The sequence below is a fragment of the Maylandia zebra genome, linkage group LG6, assembly GCF_041146795.1.
Source record: "Maylandia zebra isolate NMK-2024a linkage group LG6, Mzebra_GT3a, whole genome shotgun sequence".
NCBI classification, from domain to species: Eukaryota; Metazoa; Chordata; class Actinopteri; order Cichliformes; family Cichlidae; genus Maylandia; species Maylandia zebra.
The window spans coordinates 5,634,735-5,661,623 of record NC_135172.1 but is presented as its reverse complement, the minus strand read 5'-3'; the positions used below and the strand labels follow the sequence as shown (position 1 = coordinate 5,661,623).

General features: G+C 42.5%; 1 protein-coding gene and 1 pseudogene across 1 annotated transcript; both read right to left on the bottom strand.

Annotated features, from left to right (window-relative positions):
• Window positions 1-2,110: 2,110 nt before the first annotated feature.
• Window positions 2,111-2,760, bottom strand: LOC112434930 (histone H1.4 pseudogene; annotated as a pseudogene).
• Window positions 2,761-13,116: 10,356 nt separating this feature from the next.
• On the bottom strand, window positions 13,117-13,508 carry LOC112434974 (histone H2B 1/2-like). Its single transcript, XM_024802791.2, has one exon. It carries the CDS (start codon window positions 13,506-13,508, stop codon window positions 13,134-13,136), a length of 375 nt encoding a protein of 124 aa, XP_024658559.1. The 3' UTR covers window positions 13,117-13,133.
• Window positions 13,509-26,889: the final 13,381 nt, after the last annotated feature.

Sequence of the window (26,889 nt, the reverse complement as noted above, 5' to 3'; positions counted from 1 at the left end):
AGTAACTGAGATTTGCAAATTTTTTTGCAGCTGTTTATCTAAAAATGCAGCCAAGGCGTTTTTTTAAAATAAACATTTCAAACTTTCTACAGAACAATCAGCTGTTCTGCATCAAATCTGAATCCACACAAATTATTTGTGCCACTCCAAAAAATAATTTCTGTCCACTATGAGATGAAGGAGAACAACAGCCTGATACCTGCAGGCCTGACAGCAGCAGATGTATCACTGCTGTAACACCTGTAACATTCAGCAGTCGCCTCGTTGTTCTGACACACACAACAAAACTATTGACTACACTACACACTACACAAGATTTGCGCTAAACATCGCAAATCTCTCACATCTCAAAACATTCCTAAAACTTTTCCCCTTCCTAAACAACTGTTGCCATATCATTTTTTCATTGGTTGACACGGTACATTTTTTGACCAATAGGAAAGGGGGTGTTTTGTTTTTGCTCACAGGCTTTCAAGTGTTTTCCTTATAAAACGCCGTTTTTAACGTTTCTTCCCGCAGTAAATATAAACAACGACAGTATTCAGGAAGAAAACCAAACATTGCAGATATTTTATCATAACTGGTTTTATGTGGCCGATCAACACAATTTAAAAACTGGTATAAAGTCCACACTTTTTCCACCAATTGTTCCGTCTGTCCTGCTCACATCTCCAAAGATTGTACATGTTGTCATGACCGTGGCTTCACTCCACATCAGCCACGCCGCTTTGCTAGCTAAAACACCGGTGTCAGCACATAAGGACGCTGTCATAGCCTGTCAACAACGTTGATTAGCTGCGTATATACGAATGTGAATCACATTATCGGCTGGACTATGGGATAAGGTGGCATTGTTCTAATCCCATACGGGAGCAGCCAGTCACTTACTGACTAACACTGCAAAACAGAATTGTTAAAGTTTTAATTTTAATTTCAATTCAGGTTAGATTTTTTTTGTGCGCAACGCAGATTTTCTGTGCGCAGAGACTGTGCCAGCAGTGCGCAATTACGCATGCGCGCAGCTTAGAGGGAACATTGTTCATGACACATGAGGCAAGACCACAAACTTTGTCAAACGCAAAAGCCATAACACAGAAGAGGGGGAGGGGGACGTGTGGTGGACGTACTCTGGTGCTGCAGGAACTATCCAGGTGCAGAGGGAGGAAAATGTGGAGCCATTTGCGACGTGTTCAGCGCTGCTGCTGAATTTGGGAAATTTTGGAAAGTCACTTCCGTCTAGGCTTAGGTTTTTGTGTCTATATTTTGAAATAATGGGAATTCCCCCGCATCCTTAACGCCAAGGAAGCCCATTTGTTGAAATGTGCATTAATCAAAATGGTCATGACATTAGTCATGAAATAAATACATGCAACAACAAATAGCTGCATGGGTTCAGCTTGGAGTAAAGTGTGTGCTTGAAATCACCTAATATCAGTTCAACTGGCCTAGATTTAGTCAGGTCGGGTTGTAGAGTGGAGCATTTAATTTGATTATATTGGCTCGGTATTCTTAAAATATACAGTGTGTTTCCACTAAAACAGCTGTTTAGAAATAAAAATAGAAGGGAAAAATATTCCATACGTAGATGATAATAACATGCATCTATTAATTTATTTCCAGTCATATTTGTTGTTTATTAAAAAAAAAAAGATGTAGGTGATGACTTTTAAAGGTTTCTTGTATTATAATGCTTCATAGTAAGAGATAAGAAGTGGTTTGATGTATTGACTATGAAGGTGTGACTGTAAACATAGTTGTAGATTTCTGAAGACACAGCACTCGTGTACATATGACCGTTCCCACCACAAACACGTGACCCTATACTGTGTTCTCTGCATCTGTTCCATTGTGGCGCTGATCATCACCTGCGCACATGTACACACACACACACACACACACACACACACACACACACACACCTCCTGAGCACTTTTAATTTTTAAGGGTTGTTTTGCACCAAGTATGGCAGCAATTTCCTAATGTCATAACCCCCCCCCCCCCCCCCCCCCCCCCAATTTGGCAATAAAACTGTTTCTGATTGTGAAATGTGAGCCATGATAGTAATACAAGCTGCAAGTGTTATGAGAAAAAAACAAACCCAAAGAGTATCTTATCTTGCTTTGACAATAATGCTATTATGCGTGGCCGCCTTCTTGGCTTTGGGTTTGGCGGCCTTCTTGGCGGGGGCTTTCTTGGCTGCGGGAGGCTTCTTGGTGACCTTCTTGGGGCTCTTGGTGGGCTTCTTGGCCGCCACAGCGGGCTTCTTGGCCTTCTTGGGGGACTTCTTAGCGGCTGCGGGCTTCTTGGCTGCCGCTGGCTTCTTGGGGGACTTTTTAGCGGCTGCTGCCGGCTTCTTGGCTTTGGCAGCGGCAGGCTTCTTGGCTTTGGGAGCGGCTTTCTTTGCGGGCTTCTTGGCTTTGCTCTCAGTAGCCTTCTTGTTCATCTTGAAGGATCCGGAGGCCCCGGTGCCCTTGGTCTGCACCAGAGTGCCCTTGGCCACCAGGCTCTTGATGGCGGTCTTGACGCGGGCCTTGTTCTTGTCCACATCGTAGCCTCCGGCAGCCAGAGCCTTCTTGAGAGCGACTGTGGACACGCCGCTGCGCTCCTTGGAAGCGGCCATGGCTTTCACAATCAACTCGCCCACGCTGGGGCCCACCTTCTTCGGCTTGGAAGCCGTCGTCTTCTTCTTGGCCGCCTTGGCCGGGGCGGCGGCAGCAGCAGGTGCGGGTGCTTCCTCTGACATTTTCCTCTTTCCTTCTGATCGAGTCACGGTGCAGTGATGGCAACTCGGAAGCGTCACACTGCACTTAAACGCACCATGAGAACCGTGGAGAGTGAATGTAGCGCGCGCCACTCTCGCGTGCGCCACGCAATGCTTCAGTTTGTGTTTCGTGTCTCGGGATCAAAGAGCTCAAAGTGAGTGTGTGAGCAGCACTGCAGGCCGACAGTGGAGCAGTCCACAGCGGACTCGTGTCGGGCTCTGGTGCTCTCTGCTCTTGCTTTGTGGAGCCTCCAAAGCTCAGCGACTCAGTGCGGAGCTCAGCACTGCTCGGCGGCTTTTTGCGCTCTTTTCTTTCCTAAAACAAAGGAGCCGCAGCACAGCTCCGTGAAAAGCCCTTTTCCAGCTCAGACACATGTTCGTTCGCGCACTCTGACTTAAAAGCAGCATCTGGTGAGCGCAGCTGTGGGACAAAGTGACGCCGCGAACTCCCAGCAAACACACCGATGCAGCTGGATGCCCACGGTGCAGCGAGACGTCTGTGAGAGCTGCTCACTTCTAACCAAAGCACAGCGGCCTCGAGTTTCACTCACGTTGTTGTATATCAGAAATCACCATTAGTTAGTCACCTTACGGCAGCTCACTTCCACACTTTGGCCCTGATCTCTTAGTCTGCATCAGTCCGTTTCCTTCCAGCTACAGTTACCGACTCTACTATAAACAACAACAGCGAATGAACACGTGAATACACACATCCACCAACTGATCACTAAGTATCTCAATGTGCAATACTCAATACCTGCTAATACTTGGCTCTTGGTGAAGGCGGTCGCACTTTTCTCCTCTCCTCCTTCCCCTTATCTTCCCTGCTTAGCCTCTTGTGTCCTTGTCTTGTCTCGTGTGCATTACTTTCCCTGGAACAGTCTCTCACTGTCGTTCTCTAAAACCTAAAAGAGAATTATGGATTTGATCAACTGGTCTCTGAATGCTATTGACACCCTCTTCTCAACGAGAAGTCTGGGCTCGGGAGAGCCTGAGTGCCCTGGAGGGACTTTCCCTGCCGGATACACGATGGATAGGTGGCAGACCTGGAGGATCTTGTGCCTGGCGGGACTGTCTATCGAGGACGCTGAAGACATCTACCTATTCGGAACCATGATAACAGGGTTCTTGCTGATCGGAGCTGGCTTGGCCCTGACCTATCGGAGAAATAAGAGAGCGGAACCAGCTGTTTAAACCCCCCCAAGGCTGACCGCTGGAATTGAAGCGACGGGACGAGGCGCGACCTCTCACAACGAACGCAGCATGGTTAACACCTTGGAGACGCTTACAGCTGCCGTGAAGACTCAAACTAACACCATTGAGCGTATGATGGGATACATCAGAGAGGGGCCTGCTCACAATGACACCCTTGAGCGAAAGTTGGAACACATCGCAGAACGGCTCACTGCAGTGAGGTCTCAGAATCAAAAGAATGACAACACCACGGAACAGAAGTTTGATACCATCATGGGGAGGCTCGCGGCTCTCCAACGGGAGATCGAGAGACCAGTGTCAGAGTGCTAAATTCGCTGCTCGCATAAAGGAGAAATCAACAATATTCAACATATGGACACCACGGCGCCAGCTGCTCAGGCCCAAGGCTGGAGCCCACCAAAACAACTCCCTGATAACGACTGTGTGATGACTATTCTTCCCATCCCATGCAAGGCCACCTGGGTTGGCTGGAAGACTGTTTACTTAGCCTGATAGGGCGAAGGACACTGTCTCAGCTGAACTATGGACACGCACACACTTACACTTACACTGATAAGCACGCACTCATCCCCCTCCCTTTCCAAACGCCTTCGATGCTTGTTTCCTGCGGGGGAAGACGGCGGGTCTGCGTGCCGCGCTGAAATGGTAGCGCTGTGTAGGACGACTGCTGTGTTCCTTCGGATTACCTCCCACCCCCCTATCCACCCCTGTGGCTAGTCACGTGCTCTAATGTTGTGATGTGGACATTAATGTGCTCTCTGTGCAGAGGAGTTTTTTTTGTTTCCTGTTCTCATGCTGTCCTCCCATAGGTGCCCAGCGTGTGAAGAGGTCTCTTTTTTTCCTCTTGTACTTTTTCCCATTGTTGTGTAATTTTTCAGTGTTTTCTCTGCAACGCTGCTGATCTCCGACTGTATTCCCATGTGATGTCTTTGTTGTGTGTGTAAGTCGGGGGGGGGGGGGTCCTATTTCTCTGCGGGGCAACCTGCATATGGCCAATAAAGCATTCAATCAATCAATCAATCAATCAATCAAAAACCATCCAACATCTCACTATTAAACATTCTCTTTTTGTCGCTACTAGTCAAACGTATTTTTATATCTATTTCATTTATTTAATCAGAGTAATATTGCTCTTATTTTTTGGCATTTAATAAAGGGACTAATAAACTAATAAAGCTTATCTTATGTCCTGGATAGCGACCTCAGTCTAATCTAGTACAGTGCATTTAATTATGCCCAGTATATCTGTGCTCCTTTTTCTGGAGGATTCTATTATTCTTCCACCCACTAAAAAAATGTAACCACAGATTGTTGTCCAAGATAAGTAAAATGCTGCACAATACCTCCCACTCTCCCATCGTGTGCTTGACCAGTCACAGAAGAGCATTTAGTGAGAGACTGAGATGACCAAAATTCACCTCTGAATCAGAATCAGAATGGGTTTTATTTCCTAATGTTGAGCAGGTTTACAACATTAGGAAATTGCTTCGGTACTTAGTGCAAAACACACTGTAAGACAACACTTAACTAAACATAAAAGACAAAAGTGCTAAGCAGATAGATATATCTTATTCACAGCACTTGCTACAATAGTTGTACTATCTAAAGGCATATAGAAAGGTGGCTACGGAGCCAACAAATTATGAATTAGATTGAAGATAGCTTTGACGGAAATTCCTCTTTGAGCATCGCTAGGAAAGCTGGATGCGTAGGACACAGCAGAGCCTGCCTGTGGGATAGGCAGTATAGGCAAATGGTAAAGATGCCTTCCATCCAGGGGTACCACAAGTGGGGGAAGAGAAAACACATTGGACTCCTTTTCTTATAATAATAAATACAAAAACATATTAATAATAACTTAATATAAAAATATATATTAATGGTAGTAATTCATACCTTTCCTAGTATCCATTTGGACATCTAGGGTAGCTAATGTTTGCCCTCTAACAGGCCAAACAAACCACGCCTTTATCATAGTTGTTAGTCTAGTTGTGTGATTATAGTGTTAACGAGCACATAAAGTCAAGTGGCTTTGTGATTTCAACCATGTGCAGTGCTACAGTACACAGTGAAGCAAGTCAGCGTTCTTCCGTGGTGCTACATAGGACAATCAACACAGGACCACATAAAGTGCAAATGTACAACATAAGAAAAACGGCGCAACCCCAGATCAGAACGATACAGACAAATTGATACTAAATTTTAAGTTTACTGCTTCTTTGGATTCTGCTATGCAAATTTTTTGTGAAATGACAAACTTAACTTTGGATATCAGAAAAAAAAGAAAAAAAAAACACCCAAACACTTCCATTTTACACACAGTAAAGAAACTGTCAAAATGAGTTAACTGGCCAGAGCAACACTTGTGTTCAGGTATTTTGTGGAAAAAGTACTGTTTTCAATTTGGGTTTTTTTTGGAATTTTCTTTGTATTATATTATAACACACACACACACACACACACACACACACACACACACACACACACACACACACACACACACACCCCTTATCCCCAAGGGGCAAATAAGATACAATGGAGCAGCATGACGTTGAAGACAAGGACAGGGCATAAACAGGCAATAAGAATGAGATAATAAATACACAGCATATACAGTTTTAAAATTAAAGTGACTGAATAGGTGAATAAATAACTAAGTGACTAAAAGTGAATAAAGTGGCAGCACAAAAAGAGCGTACACTGAAAAAAAAAGTTCTTTCAATTTACTTGATTTTATTGTGTACATCGGTCCCACATAATATGAATAAGTATGACTGATTTAATTTTCCACTTTCCCTCAAGTAATTAATGCTTGTCAAATCAAAGTATTTTATTTACATCAGATTACTTTAAAAAATCATGTTTGATGTACTAATATTAATCTGTTATCATAATATCAATGTATTGTATAATGTCAATATATTTTAATGTTTAACACCAACTTATTTTTATTCGCCAGTGGTATGCAATGATATTATGTAATGTAAACACATTGCAATTATGTTCCTGCAACACAAATTATGGCTTTAAATCCATCCATCCATCCATCTTCATCCGCTTTATCCGGGGCCGGGTCGCGGGGGCAGCAGCCTAAGCAAAGAGGCCCAGACCTCCCTCTCCCCAGCCACCTCCTCCAGCTTATCCGGGGGAATACCAAGGCGTTCCCAGGCCAGCCGAGAGATATAATCTCTCCAGCGTGTCCTGGGTCTTCCCCGGGGCCTCCTCCCGGGACATGCCTGGAACACCTCACCCAGGAGGCGCCCAGGGGGCATCCTTGTCAGATGCCCGAACCACCTCAGCTGGCTCCTTTCGATGCGGAGCAGCAGCGGCTCTACTCTGAGCCCCTCCCGGATGGCCGAACTTCTCACCCTATCTCTAAGGGAGAGGCCAGCCACCCTTCGGAGGAAGCTCATTTCTGCCGCTTGTATCCGCGATCTCGTTCTTTCGGTCACTACCCACAGCTCGTGGCCATAGGTGAGGGTAGGGACGTAGATCGACCAGTAAATTGAGAGCTTCGCTTTTACACTCAGCTCCCTCTTCACCACGACGGACCGGTGCAGCGTCCGCATTACTGCAGCTGCAGCCCCAATCCGTCTGTCGATCTCTGGCTCCCTTCTCCCATCACTCGCGAACAAGACCCCGAGATACTTGAACTCCTCTACTTGGGGCAGGAACTCATCCCCGACCCGGAGTGGGCACTCCACCCTTTTCCGGCTGAGAACCATGGCCTCAGATTTGGAGGTGCTGATTCTCATTCCCGCTGCTTCACACTCGGCTGCGAACCGTTCCAGTGCGAGCAGTGCGGGTGAGGGCTTTAAATCCTACTTAATTTTTTCAATTGAAATATTAACTGATCATTATTGACAAAAAAGGCAAAGACTGAGTGCTACTGAACAATTCACCTTTATTAAACTGTAACAGCAGTGAAAGCAGCAATTCTGCCATGAACAAGTCCAAAATCACATCCATGTAAACTTGTTAACACATTTTTAAAGATAGCCTGCAGAAATAACTAAAAAAAAAAGTTAGAGAATATATTTGCAAATATTTCACAAAAAACTGACCTTAGCAGCAAGTAAAAGAAAGTGCTTATAGATGATCCTGTCATCTCTTACATATAACATTTGTATTAATTACACAATTGAAAAATGTAAATTAAATTAAGACTACCTGAAAAAAAAAGCAACACACTTTTATGAATAAACAAAAATTATACAAATATAACTGTATTATTTGATAACAGTTTCAGCTTCTGTACAAGTATTTACCTATACAAGATTTCAACTAAGTTGAGCCTTAAATGACATTGTTACATAACTAAAACACCTACATGAATTTTAATCTTCATTTTAAACATGTAAGCAGGACATTAAGGTTGACTTAGAACATATTGCTAAAAATTGTCAGTAAAAATTTCTTACAACATGATACCAAAAGGAAAAATCATCCTGCATTGCAGTCACATGAGGGGAAAGCAATAAAAAAATGAACACAAAATGAAAAACTGCAAGGAACTGCAGAAGTGCAGTCTTTGACTTCTCAATGAAACAGATGGTTTTTGAAAGCAAGAACTCTAGAGAGTTTAGCTCCATCCAGTTCCATGAAAATCTTCTAGAAAACGTCAAAGTTGTAGCGAAGGTCAGCAGGGTAGGCAAGGTTTAATGCATCCATGAGTCCAAATAGCATTATCACAGCAAATGCTACATTATCCAAATTCTTCACCACCCTGATGCCTGCAAGGACAACTCTTGTTCATCTTGCTCTTTAAGAAGATAAATTTGAACAGTGGTGTCTTCAACAGTCTCACTGATGGCACGTTCTTCCATGCCCTGTAAAAAAGAAGCCATGTTAGTCATTTCATGCCAAGTAAGTAATATGACACTGTGGAAAGTCCGAAAAAAAAAGACAAGTACATACCACATACTCCTGGATAAGCCAGCGTCTTCACCCATGTAGATACACACTTCCTTGACACACTCAGCATCAACATCAAAGTCAAAGTCAAGTCAAAGTCAACTTTATTTGTCAATTCTGCCACATGTACAGGACATACAGAGAATAGAAATTTCGTTACTCTCAAACCCTAGATGAAATAGCAAATGAACATTTAAATATAAGAGAGTGATTAAAAAATGCAAATAAAATAATTAAAAAGTAAAAATTTAAATAAATACAATACAATTTAACAAGAAAGCTATGCAATATACAATATACAATATTCAGGTAAGGGTAAATGACATTGAGTGTAAACCAGGCAGAGTAGTGCAAATAGGCAAATAGTGCAAATGGAGATTTAGTAATGTACGGTAAGAGATAGTGTAACAACAAAGTCTTATGAGGTAATGGCAGTCCAATGCTCCACAAAGTGACTGGTAACTGGTGCAGGCCAGTGAGTCAGTCAGAGAGAGAGTTGTCGTACCATAGGCACGAGGAGTGTGTGTGTGTGTGTGTGTGTGTGTGTGTGTGTGTGTGTGTGTGTGTGTGTGTGTATGTGACAGAGTTCAGTGAGACCATGGAGGAGAAGAGGGGAGGGAGTTAAGCTTCCTGACAGCCTGATGGATGAAGCTGTCCTTCAGTCTGCTGGTCCTGGCCTGGAGACTCCGCAGTCTCCTCCCTGACGGCAGCAGCTTGAAGAAGCTTTGCATTGGGTGCGTGGGATCAGCCGCTATGCAAAGGGCTTTTTTAGTGAGACGGGTGCTGTAAATGTCCTGGAGGGAGGGGAGAGAGACACCAATGATCCTCTCTGCAGCCCTCACTATGCGTTGGAGGGTTCTATGACAGGACGCATTGCAGGCTCCAAACCACACAGTGATGCAGCTCGACAGGATGCTCTCGATGGTGCCTCTGTAGAAAGTGTACATGATGGGGGCTGGTGCTCCTGCTCTTCTTCACACTGAAATGAAATTCATGTAATTAGCATCTTCATTCAGCCCTTGTCCTTCATTTAAGTTTTAATAGTGTACTTTACATAAATGTTTTTAAAGTAAAAGGCACACAAATTAATAATAGGTTTCCTGGCAATTAATAATAAGTTGACAAAGTGAAGGTTAAAAAAAACAAGCAGATGTAAAAATACAAATACAAATTTATCATGGGAAAACATTTGAAATCTTCCACAATTATAAAGTTTCATCCAAAGAGGATCATGTTAAGTGAATGTTGAGGCTTTATCACTTACATTATCCATTTATGCAACAATTCTTTTCAGTATTAATCCAAGCTCTCCTCTTCTGTTGACCAACTTCACCAGTTTGTCCAAGTGGAGAGCCAGCCGAGCCACGAACTTTGTTTGAGGGGGGATGGTGGCAATTCTCTTAAACTCAGCCTTGATCTGAAAACATGAGCACAGAGGAATGAGCTTCAAAGGTTTAATACCTGGAAGAAGGCTGCAATCACTCATGCTGAAGAAATGGGCTGTCAAATAACAACTGTGCCTTAACCATTTAGGCTAATACCACAAGAACACCGTGTATGAGGCAAACCTTACCTCATGGAAATCAAATAGAGCAGGCCATCTTGCCATGAAAGCCTCCACCATTGGTGCATCACGAACAACTTCATGTCTTCTGTATGAAAAAGTCTTTTCCATCTTGAGTTTCACCAACTCTGTTACTCTTTTTTATGTTCATGTGGTGGGCTTTGACATGTCAATAGCTTTAAGAGTCCCCTTGTCTGCTACTTCTGAAACTGAGGTAAGGTTAAGAAACTCATTCCCAAACAAGGAATCCATAAACTGAAGTCTGAAACTGCCCTGAAGACAACACTGTCTCTTGACTTCAACGATGAGATCCTCAGTTGATTCAGGCGCTCCATTAGAGAGTGAGCCTTCGACAGGTTCCATCAGCCAAAACAGTCTTTAGGACCATAGGACTCCCCATAGGACTCTGTAGGAAAAAAAGAATTACATATCAGACATTCAGAAAGAATCATTTCAGTTTAGTTTTCATGAAGCTATCCATACCCAATAGTCAAAGTTATAAAGATCAGACATAAAAAAAGAAGAATTTATCTAATGAAATACATGCGACTGAACCTATTACACTTATATGAACACCTTTTATTTCTATATGCCTTTTTAAAGTCACAATGTGGACTGATCCAATCTCATAGTCAACCAATGGATAAGTATCAAGGAGTTCACAGAGTGAAGCGAGAGTGAATATTCTTGTGGATACTGGGCTGAGCTCAAACGCTCTGTGGTGCTCTCTGTACCAGCCACCAAGCTCTCTGACAATGTAGAATATGCTGTGGTACAATGCAGATACGGTTTTTCAGTATTCTGGCAATCCACCTGCTGCCCGCCCTTTGGGCCAGTACCATTCCTTTTCTATAAGTTATGCCCTTTAATGTCACACACTGTGCAAGGTCAACCTCTAGAATGTCAGGGAATACTGTATGTACCTAATGAGTTAAGCTATCTCCTCTTTAAGCAAATCCACTAGAAAGGCCGATACAGCTGAGACCTCTAATTCAGACTTGCCAAGAGGTGGGGAGTTTAGATGGTAAGCTATCATCATCTGATGTTTTGACTTCTGTAATCATAAAGGTAAAAATTCCACCATCACAAAAAAAATTAATTTTAATTGAAAAAAAGTATTCCAGTCCAGAAGAGCATCAATGGTTTCTTTTAAGTACCAATCTTTCTCATTTATCCACAATGTTTTGAGAAGCAGCTCACATATGTTCTACACAAAGTAGAAAAAAAAGGGGGGGAGGGTCCTAATTTTTGTTAGGATGATGTTGGAAAATTCACAATACATCACTTAATAAGACATACTCTGTTGAACCAACTTATCTCCTTGTAGATATCTGCTGTATTATTTGGGCGTGACCAATAGAATAGTCAAGTAAGTTACACTTCACCTAAAACAACTAAATGGAAAAATGATTTGGCATTTATGGGTACAGGTTCTCAAACCCACGTCTAAGGTGGCAGGATCCTTAGTATAACTTGAGTGTGTGTCAGCAGCAAGAATTAAGGTATGGCACTGTGGGGCTCCCAGCTTCTTAAACTCTGACGGTTACAGCCGGACTAATTAGCCACTGTAGCCATAACTAGCACGAATAACACAAACACTATTGCGCTCTCTCAGTGACGTTTTAACTTGCTAAGCCATCAAAAACGTCAGTGCTCTCTGTCACATGCATAAATTCCATATCTGACTGACAACAGCTGCTTTCTCCCGACTATGTGCAATTTGTTACTATTTTTCAGCTTTAGCCACAGAGCTAATACCAACTTTAGCTAGCACTGTAAAAACAACATGCAGATGCATTACAGATTACTTTTCATATAGCATGCACTACAACAATTCTGTGAAAATGTACCCAACTAAAACAAATGTATTTAAATTACTTACCTTCTCAGTATGCCTGACTCAGTGCCAAAGGTTGCATGTGGCTAAACAGTCTTCCAGAATCTGGAGGTGAATTGCGCTCTCCTTAAATTATGTTGTTGTCTTATTGGATAAGACTCTAGGTCTTATTATCCAATCATATTTAGTTGTTGTCTTTGAATATATTGCATCATTTCCGGTTATGGTCAAATATGATTACAATGGTTTTAGTATTCTAATTTAGTCACTTTAAATCAATGCAAGAAAAATGAGTAGTCTCAGTATTGTTTATAATCAAGTAAATGGTACTTTATTTAATCATGTAAATAAGAGAAACATGAAAGGTTTGTGTAGCATTAACTAAATTCATTTGTGCAAATTCAAAAGCCTGCCAATTCCCATTTTTTCAGTGTAGAGTAGTTCATGTTTACAGGTGTGGGAAATGGTCTTAAGGGCTGGAGTTAAAAAGCAGAGTGGCTTTGGGGACAGAGGTGGCTCTCCTCCTCTCAGTCCTGCAGGAAATGCAGCGGAGGCGCCGCCCACAGGGGAGCCATTGAAATGCACTGAAAGACTGTCAAACATAAAGTGGCATTAATGTTGTATTTGTAGTTACTTTGTCATCGTTCCACAACACACACAAGACATTTCCTGAGTCTGGGTCAATGTAGCGGATCAATAGCACCTAGTGACAAAGAAGCATTTCCGCGATTGCAGTAGTTGGCAACATAGTAACTGCACGTTTGAAGGTAGAACGTATGCTCTTCAGGACAGAGTGGGTGGCTCAGAAAAGAGCCGTTGGGTTGACTGACAGCAGGATCAGTTTACTTGGAGCTGGTGTACTTGGTGACGGCCTTGGTGCCCTCAGACACGGCGTGCTTGGCCAGCTCACCGGGGAGCAGCAGGCGCACTACGGTCTGGATCTCCCTGGACGTGATGGTGGAGCGTTTGTTGTAGTGGGCCAGGCGAGAGGCCTCGGCAGCGATGCGCTCGAAGATGTCGTTGACAAATGAGTTCATGATGCTCATGGCCTTGGAGGAGATCCCGGTGTCGGGGTGGACCTGCTTCAGCACCTTGTACACGTAGATGGCGTAGCTCTCCTTCCTGGTCTTTCTCTTCTTCTTGCCGCCCTTGCCGGCGGTCTTGGTCACGGCTTTCTTAGAGCCCTTCTTGGGCGCGGACTTTGCGGGTTCAGGCATTTTGTTGAGCTAGTTAATAGGTATGCCCTCGTTGTCATCTGTTGTGATTTTATTTTGAAAGGATGCTTCCTGTTATGCTGCAGAGTGCACGCGAGAGTTCAATAATAAAAACTAAGTGTTGTTCCGGTGAAAAGCCGATGCCCCACGTGTGATTATTCCTCCGTCTAGACAATATAAGTATCTTCAATATTCATGCAGATTCTGCTGGAAGACCCGTCTCTGCTAACAGGTTATGGGCCCAGGAAAACATTGAAGGTACGCCAGGGGAAAGTTTACCACCAGAAAAGTCGCAAAGTACAGCGTGTTCGGTGAGGACTAGCGTGCTAAGTTAGCACCATGAATAAGCGTGCTGGTGAACCCAGTGGCCGATGGGCAAGGTTGGTTTTTGACGGAGATGAGAAGAATTATGAACTGTGGGAGACAAAATTTTTGGGACATCTTAGATTACAAGGTCTAAAAGACACAATATTGAAAAGTGATGACGAAGATGAGGATGACGAAGATAAAAATGCCCAGGCCTATGCAGAGTTAATACAGTTCCTGGATGATAAGAGTTTATCGCTCGTGATGAGAGAAGCTGCCGATGATGGACGCGAGGCACTGAAAATTTTAAGAGACTATTATGCAGGAAAAGGTAAACCAAGAATTATCAGCCTTTATACCGAACTGACTTCTCTGAAGAAAGCAAGCAGTGAGAGCGTCACGGAGTACATCATACGCGCAGAGACATTTATTACAGCCCTGAGAAATGCTGGAGAGACACTTAGTGATGGTCTGCTTGTAGCGATGGTGTTAAAAGGTTTACCAGAAACATTTAAACCTTTTTCCGTTCACATTACGCAAAGTGAATCAGAAATCAAGTTTGCGGAATTTAAAACGAAACTCCGCAGCTATGAGGACACTGAGAAAATGCGCTTAATGGAACAAGAGGATAACATCATGAAGGCGAGAGTGCAACCCAGCACGAGACCCGCAGCAGCTGCTAATGACCACAGGAGAGACATGTCAGACATAGTCTGTTTTAAGTGTGGCCAACGGGGACACAAGGCCAGAGCATGCCACTACAGACAGTGGTGCGGTCACTGTAGGAGCAACACCCATCGAGAGTCGACTTGCAGGAGACGACAACGGAATGATGAAGCACGCACAGCCTCGGAGGAGGGCGACAACGCAGAGAGCGACGACACCTATGTCTTCCGGATGAGCGATGACTACGCGGCACCTCAACAGCCACAAGACATCAGGACCAAAGGCCTGATGGTGGATACTGGCGCAACATCACACAATGATAAAACAGCGTTCAAGAAATTTGATGACGACTTCCAGCCGGGAACGCACTGTGTGGAATTAGCTGATGGCACCAGGTGTAAAGGAGTGGCTGAAGGCAGAGGAGATGCAGAGGTGTGCTTGATTGACAGCAGAGGGAGACAGTGTAAAACAACACTGAAAGACGCCCTATGCATTCCCTCATTTCCACAGAATATCTTCTCTGTGAGAGCGGCCACCACGAACGGAGCCACTATCATCTTTAAGAAAGGAAGGAACGTCCTTCAACACAGAGACGGTACAAAGTTTCACATCCATGAGCACAACAGACTTTATTACCTTGAGACTGTAAGTGAGTACGATGATAAGTGTAATAATTGTTTTGATATGCAGACATGGCATGAAATTTTGGGACATTGCAATCATAGTGACATTCTGAAGCTACAAAATGTGGTTGAAGGTATGAAAATCAAAGGGAAAACTGACAAAGAAAGTTTGAACTGTGAGGTGTGTATTCAGGGAAAATTTGTCCAGACTAGGAATAGAAACCCTGACAGGAGAGCTGAGAAACCTCTCGAGCTGGTACATACGGATCTAGCAGGGCCGATAGATCCAGAATCACGAGATGGACACAGATATGCATTATTGTTTACCGATGACTTTTCCGGTGCAGTATTTGTATATTTTCTCAAAAACAAAAGTGAAACAATGCAAGCAACTGAAATCTTTTTGGCCGATACAGCCCCACTCGGGAAGGTAAAGTGTATCAGGTCAGACAACGGCACAGAGTTCATGGCAAAGAGTTACCAGGTATTGTTAAACAAACATGGAATAAGACATGAAACTTCAGCCCCATATTCCCCTCACCAGAATGGTACAGCGGAACGTGGCTGGAGAACACTTTTTGATATGGGAAGGTGCATGCTTATTGAGAGTGCCATACCAAAGGAATTATGGACGTATGCAGTTCAAACAGCGGCTATCGTGAGAAACAGATGCTTTAACAACCGGACAGGGCAGACACCTTACTTTTTGCTGACTGGGCGGAAGCCCAATCTATCCAGAATGCAAAAGTTTGGGTGTGAGTGTTATGCTTACAAGCAAAACAAGGGTAAGCTGGATTCTAAGTGTACAAAAGGGATTTTTGTAGGCTACGACAAAAACAGCCCAGCATACAAGGTTTATTTCCCAGACAGCGCCAAAGTGCAAAAGTTTAGGCTGGTTAAGTTTGTAACCAAACACAATGAGGAAAAGCAAACACAAACTGATACGACATCTGAGGATGAAGACATACAGGTGAGGGAGAGACCAAACGTGAACAGGGAAAGCCCCAGTACCAGTTCACAGGAACCAGATACTGACAAACAACCAGAAGTGAACAGTCAGATGCCACTTAGTGATGAGACTGAAAACTCCAGAAGGTATCCTTCTAGAACAAGAAAGAAACCAGATTATCTAAATGAATATGAGTCAGAAGAAGACATTGATGATCAAGTGCTGACTAACATAGACTACTGTTACAGACTGATAAGTAACTCACCCGTGACATTCAGTGAAGCTGCAAGGTCACCCAACTCTAGAGAGTGGAAAGCAGCTATGGATGAGGAAATGCAATCCTTAAAAGAGAACAACACCTTTACCCTAACAATCTTACCTGGGGGAAAGAAAGCAGTGGGGGGTAGATGGGTATATGTGAAGAAAAACAGTGGTGATGGATCAGAAAAATATAAAGCACGGTACGTAGCTAAAGGTTACAACCAGTGTTTTGGGATAGACTATGATGAAACTTTTTCTCCGACTGCTAACCTGACAAGCATAAGAGTATTGATGCAGTGTGCAATACAAGAAAACCTGATTTTGCATCAGATGGATGTAAAAACCGCATACTTGCATGCACCAATAGATTTTGAAGTGTATGTTGAGCAGCCAGAAGGCTATGAAGTAAAAGGAAAAACAGATGAGAAACTGGTCTACAAGCTGGAAAAGTCACTTTATGGGCTTAAACAGTCAGGCCGAAACTGGAACAGGACATTACATGACTATTTGATAGAGAACAGTTTCATGCAGAGTCCTGTAGATCATTGTGTTTACATAAGGAAAACCGGAAAAGAAAAAGTGATCATGGTCATATGGGTTGATGATATTATTATTGCAGCCAGTGATGAAAGGGTTTTGAAAACTGTGAAGGAAATGCTAACTGCAAGATTCAAAATGAAAGATATGGAGAAACTCAAACATTTTCTTGGTATTGATTTTGAGCAAACCCAAGATTGTGTAAAAATGTCACAAGAGAGATATGTAGAAAACATACTGGAAAGATTTCAAATGCAAGACTGTAAACCAAGATCAACTCCTTGTGAACAAAGGTTGAACTACAATGATGATGCTGAGAAAATGAACAATGTCAGAATGTACAGAGAGGCAGTAGGTAGCCTTATTTACTTGACCTCTTGCACACGACCAGATTTAAGTTTTGTTGTAAGTAAGCTGTCACAGCACTTCAAAGAACCAGCTGTGGAACATTGGACTACTGTGAAACATGTTCTAAGGTATTTGAAACAATCAAAGGACAAGACATTGTGCTACAGGAAAAGTGCAAATTACTGACCTCTGTCATCATTTTAGGTGGGGGAACTTGCACAAATGGTGGCTGACTAAATACATTTTTGCCCCACTGTAAATGGTAAACGGCCTGCATTTGTATAGCGCTTTACTCAGTCCCTAAGGACCCCAAAGCGCTTTACACTACATTCAGTCATTCACCCATTCACACACACATTCACACAATGGCAATGGCAGCTACATTGTAGCCACAGCTGCCCTGGGGTGCACTGACAGAGGCGAGGCTGCCGGACACTGGCGCCACCGGGCCCTCTGACCACCACCAGTAGGCAAACATAACACATACACATGTAAAACACTGTCAATATTTTCCATATCTACTTAAGTTTTGTCTAATTTCTTCATCCATCTGTTTCCTGTTCATATCTTTTCAGTAATCTACAGAACTATAGCCCTCACGTCTGAAGTCATGAAGTGTTTTGAGCGGAAAGTGTCGCAGCACACCAGAAACTCTCTATCCCCCTCCCTCGACCCCTACCAGTTTGCTTACAGAGCAAATAGGTCAACCTAGGACACCATCACCATCACCCCACACAGAGGCTGAGCCATCTGGAGAACAGGAGGAGCTAAGTGAGGATGCTCTTTGTGTGCTACAGCTCAGCATCAACACCATAAGCCTATATTTATTTTGTTTCCCCTCACATAATGAAAAGCAGAAACATGCTGTTTGATAAGACTCACTTATAATTCTGCACTGATTTCTTTTTGTTGCTCCCATCATGAGCAAAACTTGACAGAAAAAAACCATGAACAATAGCTGCTTTTACTAAAACAGAGGAGACACAAGGTTTCAGAAACAACTGAGGCAATGCACAGACTGTCAGAGTTATGAAAATGAGTCTACATACAGCAGAATTCTAGTCACTGTGGGTTATTGGATGTTGTTTATTGTAGGTCTTATCCTTGTGTTAATCAGTGTATTCTGCTTTTATGGCATATTATGACCAAGAAGTCTAATAAGTGTTTTGAGAGCAATTGTCAGGCGTTGTGTGGACGCGAGGAAGAAGGAACCCAAACGCAGGACTGGCAGGTAGGTGAAGGTTTATTATAGGGAATGGGTGAACAGAGGGTGAACGGACACTGACTGGCTAGACAACTGAACGGCTGACTGAACTGAGGGAACACACGGGAAGGACAACGTAGCATCAATGACACGACAGTGAACGAGTAGAAACAGAGTGCTTAAATACACAGACTTACCTGTTCAAGTCACTTCCCTCCTGGCAAAGCCTGCGATTGGAAAGACAACACGCAACAGACGAAGGATGGAAAGATCTGCAGATGCACAAAGACAAACAGACATGTGGGATAACTCTGACAGCGGTTCTGAGAGTGATTGCTCGGGGTACTGGCTAAGAGCACCTGTTGAAAGGACTGTGAGAAGGAACCTGGACCATGAGCAACACCCTGCATCTCAGTCATACCAGACCAAAGAACCTATTAGAGTGACAACAAACACAAAAAATGGACATTCACCTGTGCAGACGATGGAAGACATACTGACTATGCCTGAGCATTCACCATCCGTCAGCATTGAACAATTCGAAGAGGAAACTGGGAGAGAATGCTCACACCTGCCATGTTCTCTGAGAGAGGAGATGGAAGAAATGGAAGTGGGTAGTGACAACCTATCTGAACCCAGAGGGTCTGGTGAGGAGTGTGAAACTCATTCGCAGTCTAACGTACAGGTTCAACCACCGGGACATACTTGTACGGACATTAGAAGATCTACCCGTCACAGGAAGCCACGACAGTTTCTGACTTATGAATCACTGGGTAAACCCTCAGTGCAGTCACATGCGGCAGTTAATCTAGTTGGGGAACGCACAGCACCACAGTTACCTGCCACAACCATACCATTATACACTGTATTTCCATACCCACCATTGGCAATTGTGCCGCCCGTGTCCATGTCACAGTCACCAATGTACTGCACCCCAATACCATACTCACCATACCAGTATCACGCATCACTGACCCCATCTGCATACACACCACCCCCACTGCTTGTTTCATAACTAGTTCTTGGACTGATAAGAGTTAATAAGAATTTGAGAAGCAAAAGTTTAAAATGTCATGATTTTGTGAATGTTGGGAGCCATTTTATTTTTGTCACGGAGTGTGTGATACCCACTAATGTGTGATCACATTTATGTGAATTAATTTAAGTAATTTCACTTTCAATGTAAGTGATATTTCCATTTGGAAATGCCCTAAATAACTACAGTAATTGTAACAGGAAACTTGGTAACTACCCTGGGATATTTGTAGCGGACGCTTCATTTTTATACCAATAGGTGGCAGTGTGAGACCATGGTTTGGCCTGTTGTTAGCAGCCTGAAGCGCATGCTCCGCGCTGTTTTCTCATAATGGCGGAGTATTCAGGAAACGGCAAGCCACATCTCCCTGTCTGATCATTTCTTTCCTGTTTACAGGTTCGTATTGTGCCCGAAATAGAATATAATAGCAATCACATCCATTATATAGCATAGACTAACCATTACAGTTGGAAAGTGAAAGCGTACAACATTGTGTAGTACAGTAAATTACACTTTTGTAAGTATTTGCAGGGCTCGCAAAATCGCTAGCCCGACGTCCTGGGGCTAGCGATCTTTCCAGTCGGGCTACCAAAATCTATCTCTGCCCTGCCCGTCGGGCTATTGTAGGAAGGAAAAATATATGTCAATGCTTTTGCATTCTTTCGGAAATGTAGCTGGGTAATTATGTCATTGGCATCGATGAGCCACTGTCAATATGTGACATATTGAAATCGCGTTTGAATTTGCGCTTGTTTTTTGCTTTCACTTTGCAATCGCGCGAACTGTGTATAGAGAGCGACAGCACTGATCTGTGAGTGATGATAATTTGTGCACCAATTCCTCTGACATCGTCTTATCAATCGTTAGCTTACTACGCAAACATGACAAGTGAAATCTCCCGCAGCTTAAACATGTGAGAGGTTGATCGTGCAGAGAATCGCTGAGCTTATGTGTGTGTGTGTGTGTGTGTGTGTGTGTGTGTGTGTGTGTGTGTGTGTGTGTGTGTGTGTGTGTGTGTAAAAGCAGCAGGATATATATTTTAGTTCTGCTGAGCCAAATAAGACAGGTCAGGGTGAAGAAGTGACAGCCAAAGAAAAGCTTACCACAAAATGGAAAAGTTATGACAAATCAGACTATAAGGCAAAAAGAAAGTGCAGCTTTATGGTTTCATGGACAAAATAATTTCTGTGGCTGCAATATGACGAGCTAAATAACCAGGGCTGCACATAAGTGGTCCGCAGGTGCGCATTCGCTGTCAAAATAAAAAAAAACGCGCACAAGATATGAAGTTGCAACGGCTGTTTGCATACATAAGATTTTCTGGAGGAGGACAGACATTTGTTTAGAACTCTTAAAGATGTCGAAGAAGCTCCTTTAAGCAATTACTTTGGTGTTCCTCCACCTCCAAACGAATGTCAGAAGGAGTCCGAACCACAAAAGAAGCGCGTATTCTCAGAAAAGTGGTTGCAGGAGGTGAGCTGGCTTCAAACAAATGATGAACGCACAGATGTGGTGCGGAATGTGCCCTGAAAATCCCACTCTAGCGGACAAAAACAGTGCTTTTTATATGGACGCAAACGCGCGTTGCAACTTCTTATCTGGTGCGCCTCTTTTATTTTGACAGCGAATGCGCACATGCGGACCACTTATGTGCACTCGTGTAAATAACATAATGTTCTGCCGGGTGTGGTGTTGGTTTTCCCTCGATTTCTGAGTCGACAAGCGCCTTTGTTACTGGGACCAGTCATTTTAAGAAAGGCCCCCATTAGAACCCATGAGAAATGCAAGAAATGCATTATTGCTCAGTCTGCAATATCTTTCCCAGAACAAACACCAATTGCAAATAACATACTAAAAATAAACCTGAAAAATCTGTTTAGAACAGCGTACTATGTTGCAAAGAGTGAACTACCACTGGCACAATTTAGCAGTCTTTGCAAACTTCAAAAAGCAAATGGCCTAGATCTTGGTTCCACTTGTCTCTTACCCGTGACTTCAGTGGAAATTTCAAATTCAGGATCTGACACAGGCTGATTCATGTCCTACACAGTTCTTACAAGTTCATAGAAATTTCTGTTCAATTAGAACCAAGTATTTGAGTTGATGATTGTAATTTTTATACAATGTTGTAATTTGTTTTTCAACAATTTTTTGATTAATGTTTTGTTTCCTTTACAATATTATACATTAAAGTATAATATTGTAAAGGAAACAAAACATCAATCAAAAAATTGCTCTCTTTTTTATTCGGGCTGCTTAAATTTATTTTGGGCTACCAAAAACTGAAGAGTCCCTGCCCAAAGGGCTACCAGGGATTTTGAAATTTTGAGACCCCTGATTTGTTTACGGCTTTAGCAGCATGCTAAGGTTAGCATGTTAGTTTGGGTCGCACACCTCCTATGCTCTGTGATGTTAGTGATCGGCTCCACCGTTATTCTGTATTGTTTTAGTATCTTGTTTCTGCCATAAAGTGTTTCCGTGAATTCAGTGCACATGTCAAGATGGTGCTGATTATACCATTCTTTCAAGCTATTTGAGATTTATAGATTTGTCCTGTTGGAATTCATTTTGAACCAAGTCTTACAAGAAAATTGGTCATGTTTATAACATTGGAATGTGTTATGGAGAATGTGTGTGTGAGCTATGTTAAGAATAAGTAAATACACAGTTGTAATACTGTAAAAGTAATGAAAGGAGTGCATAATTGTGAATTTTAATAAATAATGGCGGAGTATTCAGGAAACGGCAAGCCACGTCTCCCTGTCTGATCATTTCTTTCCTGTTTACAGGACACATATATAGCTGTCTACAGGTGCTGCCACCCGGTACCTGTAACACTTACCTGCCCGTTGGTCTGGGGGTGGTATGGAGTGGAGACGGCATGTTTAATATTCAGCATGCTGAAAATGCTGTTGTTGAGCTGCAGTGAAATGAGCAAACTTGGCCTAAATACATCATATCATATCATATCAAGGTATGAATAACACTTTCACAAGTTTTACATGGTTCACAAACTCCTTTCCTTGTTCAGTGATGATTTTCCTGACCATGCCAAACGTGTATAACTTAGAGGTCATGATTGCAGAGACCTCAGCTGCAGTTGGACTTAAGAGGTTCTGCAATCACCCACTTAGTATACACATCGGTCATTGTCAGGACATATCGGTTCCCTAGACGTGATTCCGGGAGTGGTCCAATTAAATCCATGCCCAGCTCCTCCCAAGGTTCTTTTACCTGCAGGTCACAGAACTTATCAAATTAAAATTTAAAGCTACCCTGCAGCACAAAAGCTAGCATGAAAATAAAATTGGTGTTGGGGGATCTTTATGAAAATAGTATATTTAAATCATATGGAAAACTTGAAGAAGAATTTGATTTACCTAGACAGGAATTTTGGAAATATCTGCAACTAAGACATTTGATGGCCAATACATGTGGTTCATTCGCAAAGTTCCCTTTAAGCTGCGACATTCTAGAGGAAATAAAAAAAACCTTTGGGCGTGGACAAGAGGCATCAGCTTATTACAAAATGCTTTTATTAGCTTCTGATCCTAACACACTGTCCCTCAGAAGAACGTGGGAAATGGACTTAAATCTCAACTTTACAGTGGAGGAATGGAATGGCATCCTCAGGAATCTGAAAAAAATGTCACGCGAATTACGTTCAAGATTGGTCCAATTTAAGATTTTAAATAGAGTATACTGGACACCCTCACGGTTGCATAGGGTGGGTCTAGCGACTGATGATACATGCTGGAAATGCCAGCAAGGAAGTGGCACACTTTTACTTTTGCTTTGGGGGTGCTCCAAAGTCCAAGATTATTGGATTCATATTCACACTGTAGTAGAGAAGGTTGTAGGTCAAGGGGTCCCATTTATGAACAGTCTTTATGTATTAGGAGACCCTTCAGCTTTGAGTCACTTATCCACTTCTCTTGCTCATTGGGTACAAACGGCGATTATGCTGGGGAGGAAGCTGCTGATGAAAGAGTGGAAGGCCTCATCAACTCCTACCTATCTCTTTGGGACAAGTGGCAGCTTACAAAAGATTATCATATAGACTGCTAAATAGACTGGACGACTATAATGATAAGTGGGCTAATTACTTTTTACATACAGGTCAGTGACGTATCCGGCTAAAGTAGTTAAGTTTGGACTAAATAGGATAGCTGTAATCTGGTCTATGTGAAATGTTGGCATCACTTTTTTTTTTTTTTTTTTTTTGGGATGGAAATATGCATTGATGCTCAATTTGTTCTGTTGTTGTTACTGGGAATGTCCATTCTGCTATTTTTTGGGTGGTTTTTTTTTTTTTTGGGGGGGGGGGGGGGGGGTCTGGGTGTTTTTTTTTTTTTTTTTTTTTGTGTATATTAAAATCTAATAAAGTTTGAGTCATAAAAAAAAAGAAAATGAAATTGGTGAACAGGCTTTAAGATGTACCTTGATGGGATCTAATGCTGGTGCCACAGTCTTGATTGGGTCATTCATCTGGCAGCGATGACAGCATCTGACCTGAAAGATGTATCCCAAAAAATATTTCAAGGATACCGTAAAACAAGTTGATGTAAATTAATAACAATTTTTAAAAAAACAGACACACACACACAGAAACTAATGTTGATATGTAAGTGTGCAAGTAAAGACATGGTTCTGATTTATCTTGTTAACAGAAATAAGGACATACCCATTCACCGATGTCCTGGTTCAATGTTGGCCAGTAATAGCCAGCAACTACCCTGTTCCGGGTACCTCTGACACCATTGTGGTTCCCGGTACCAGGGTTATTGTGGCATTCCATCAAAACCGACTTCTTCTCCTCCTCTGACTAGAGATGGCACGATACCACTTTTTTATGTCCGATACCGATATCATAAATTTGGATATCTGCCGATACCAATATGAATCCGATATAGTGTTTTTTAATCAACAAAACAGTTTTTTTAAATATCTTGCTGCATTTTGTATAAGTTCATACTCAAGTTTAAAACAACAACTACACTAAAGCTATTCTGTTATACCTGTATGCAAAAAAAAATGTTTAGCTTACTAGGGTATATATATTAGACTTAATAGTCACTATATACAGTAATTGACTTGTATTCATTTTACATCAAATTAAAACTTTGGGTGTCAGATAATTATTTATTAAAAGCTTTTAAATGAGAATAAGAAAGAAAAGTATGTCTTTGTGCCCCCTTTTCCCTGTTAATGCCCTATCGGCCCCCCTGGCTAAACTTTGCCAGATCCGCCCCTGCACAGTTACCAGCCGTCAGCTACGTAGAAAAAGATCCTCGAGTAGAAAGTAATAATACAGTTTTTTCTGAATGCTTAAACCCTAACTGTGATTCCTGTAGCACAATCTCTAAAACTATTCAGACTTATAGCAAAACCACTCACTGAGTTTGAAAAACTAAAAGCACAAAAACTGCTTTGCACTCACTCAGTTTGCAATTTTGTAACACACACTTTGCAAAACTGTAGGCACAATTCACTGCACAACACTCAATTACCAAATTTCCAACACACTCCTAGCAAAAGTATACACATGTATGGCTATCATTAACACTAATTTGCCAACTGTCTGGCACACTTTCACATGTGAAAACTTTTTTAGATAATTAGTTCACTTTGCAATCAGCCTAAGCACTATAATACAGGTAAGCTGTGTGTGCGGAGTACAATGGAGGGAGCAGAAAGAGTGAGAAGTAGAGGAGGCCGAGGAAGAGGACGTGGAGGTGAAGAAGTAGGATGAAGAGGACGACAAGGACAAGGAGGAGCAAGAGGAAGACGAGGAGGGAGGAGAGGAAGATGAGGAGGGGTGAGAGGAAGGGTAGGAATAGTAAGAAATAGAATCACTGATGACATCAGAGCTACAATAGTGGACCATGTAATCAACCGTGGAATGACCCTGAGGGTAGCTGGCCAACGGGTCCAGCCTAACTCGAGCCGCTACACTGTAGCAAGTACCATAGGGACATCTTGAAGTGAGAATCGGTGAGTACAGTCACTTCGCACAAAGATTTGTAGCACTGCCATATGCCAATGAGAAACACACCAATACCATTGATGTAAAAATACTGAAATTGTTACTTTACAGAATTGCTAGATGACCAGATGCTGGGGCAGAGGAAGCATGTTCACTGCAGACCAAGTAACCCATATAGTCATTATGGCGGTTGCAAATAATCCTATACTTGGAAATAAACACTTGTGTTTGTTTTGATGTGTTTGAATAAACACCAGTACTTGAAGTTTGGATCCCTCTATGCTTATGGATCTATGACAGAAGTATGAGCTCAAACTGACATAGCCTACCTTGTGCACAGGGAAAGCAAAAGCCAGATGTGTTTTGTATTCATACCATCAGTGTGCAGTTGGCGCATTGTGTGCTTAGTAGATGATGGCTTGTGTGTACTGTTTGATACGGAAACACCATTTTTACGAAGGTGTGAAGAGTTAATCTAGCTGTGTTTGCTTTTGCAAGAGAACTACAATGTTTTGATTATTGGGTGACAGGTTTTCTTATTTGTGTGAAGAGTTTTGCAAAATTAGCCAATAGTTACAAAAAATGTGCTTAAGCAATCAGAAAAAACTGTAAATAAATTCTAACAACAGCTTATCAAGCTTAAACGTGCTGCTGTTGTTCAGCCGCTGGTTTCCTCTTTCTGGTGCAAAGTGGGCCAAAAACAAACAAGAGAGACGGACTCCCGACAGAAAAGCCGATCAGCTGATCATTAACCAGTTTCATGATTGAAGTAGCAGCAAGAAGAGGCAGTCGCTTGTTAAGCTTAACGCAGGAATGCTTTAAATTCAGAGATGGACTTACACACTTGCTTTACTTCTCTCGGGGATAACTTTGTCGGAAATGAAATGCCGGGTTGCTAGCGAAGCTCCACATGCTATCCAGACCACCGACAGGTCCCGCATGCCACAGCCGCTCTATCACGTGATGCATACTGCTCCGACATGCTAACGTTCTGAGGCGAGTTACGGCTTGTTGCAAGTTTTGTGAGGTGCTTTCGTGATATTTAATGGATCGGATTACATTTTTTATTTTTCTCCGATATCCGATCCAGTAATTTAGGTCAGTATCGGACCGATACCGATACGTAATATCGGATCAGTCCATCTCTACCTCTGACATGACTACCAGGCGCATGCACTGCATACTGGGGCCAGTGTAGAAGAGTCTGTTGTCTGTTATAAGATGAAAATGAAAAAAGCTAAGAGAGTTGCTGACGACATTAAATAAAATGTCTGATAAAGTTTGGGACAATGTATCGTACTGCTACTAGCTAGCATGACGGAGTTTCTATACAGCTGGGTGGGTGCTATGATGTTACTGATGTAGAACTTTATTTTGTTCATAAGGTTAATTATTAGAGTTGCCAACCATCCCGTAAAAAACGGAATGGTCTCGTATTCAGAGAAAATATTACGCGTTTCGTATTGAG

What these genes read in the sequence shown, in the direction of transcription:
- LOC112434974 (XM_024802791.2), bottom strand. Translation starts at nt 13,508, where the DNA reads ATGCCTGAACCCGCAAAGTCCGCGCCCAAGAAGGGCTCTAAGAAAGCC.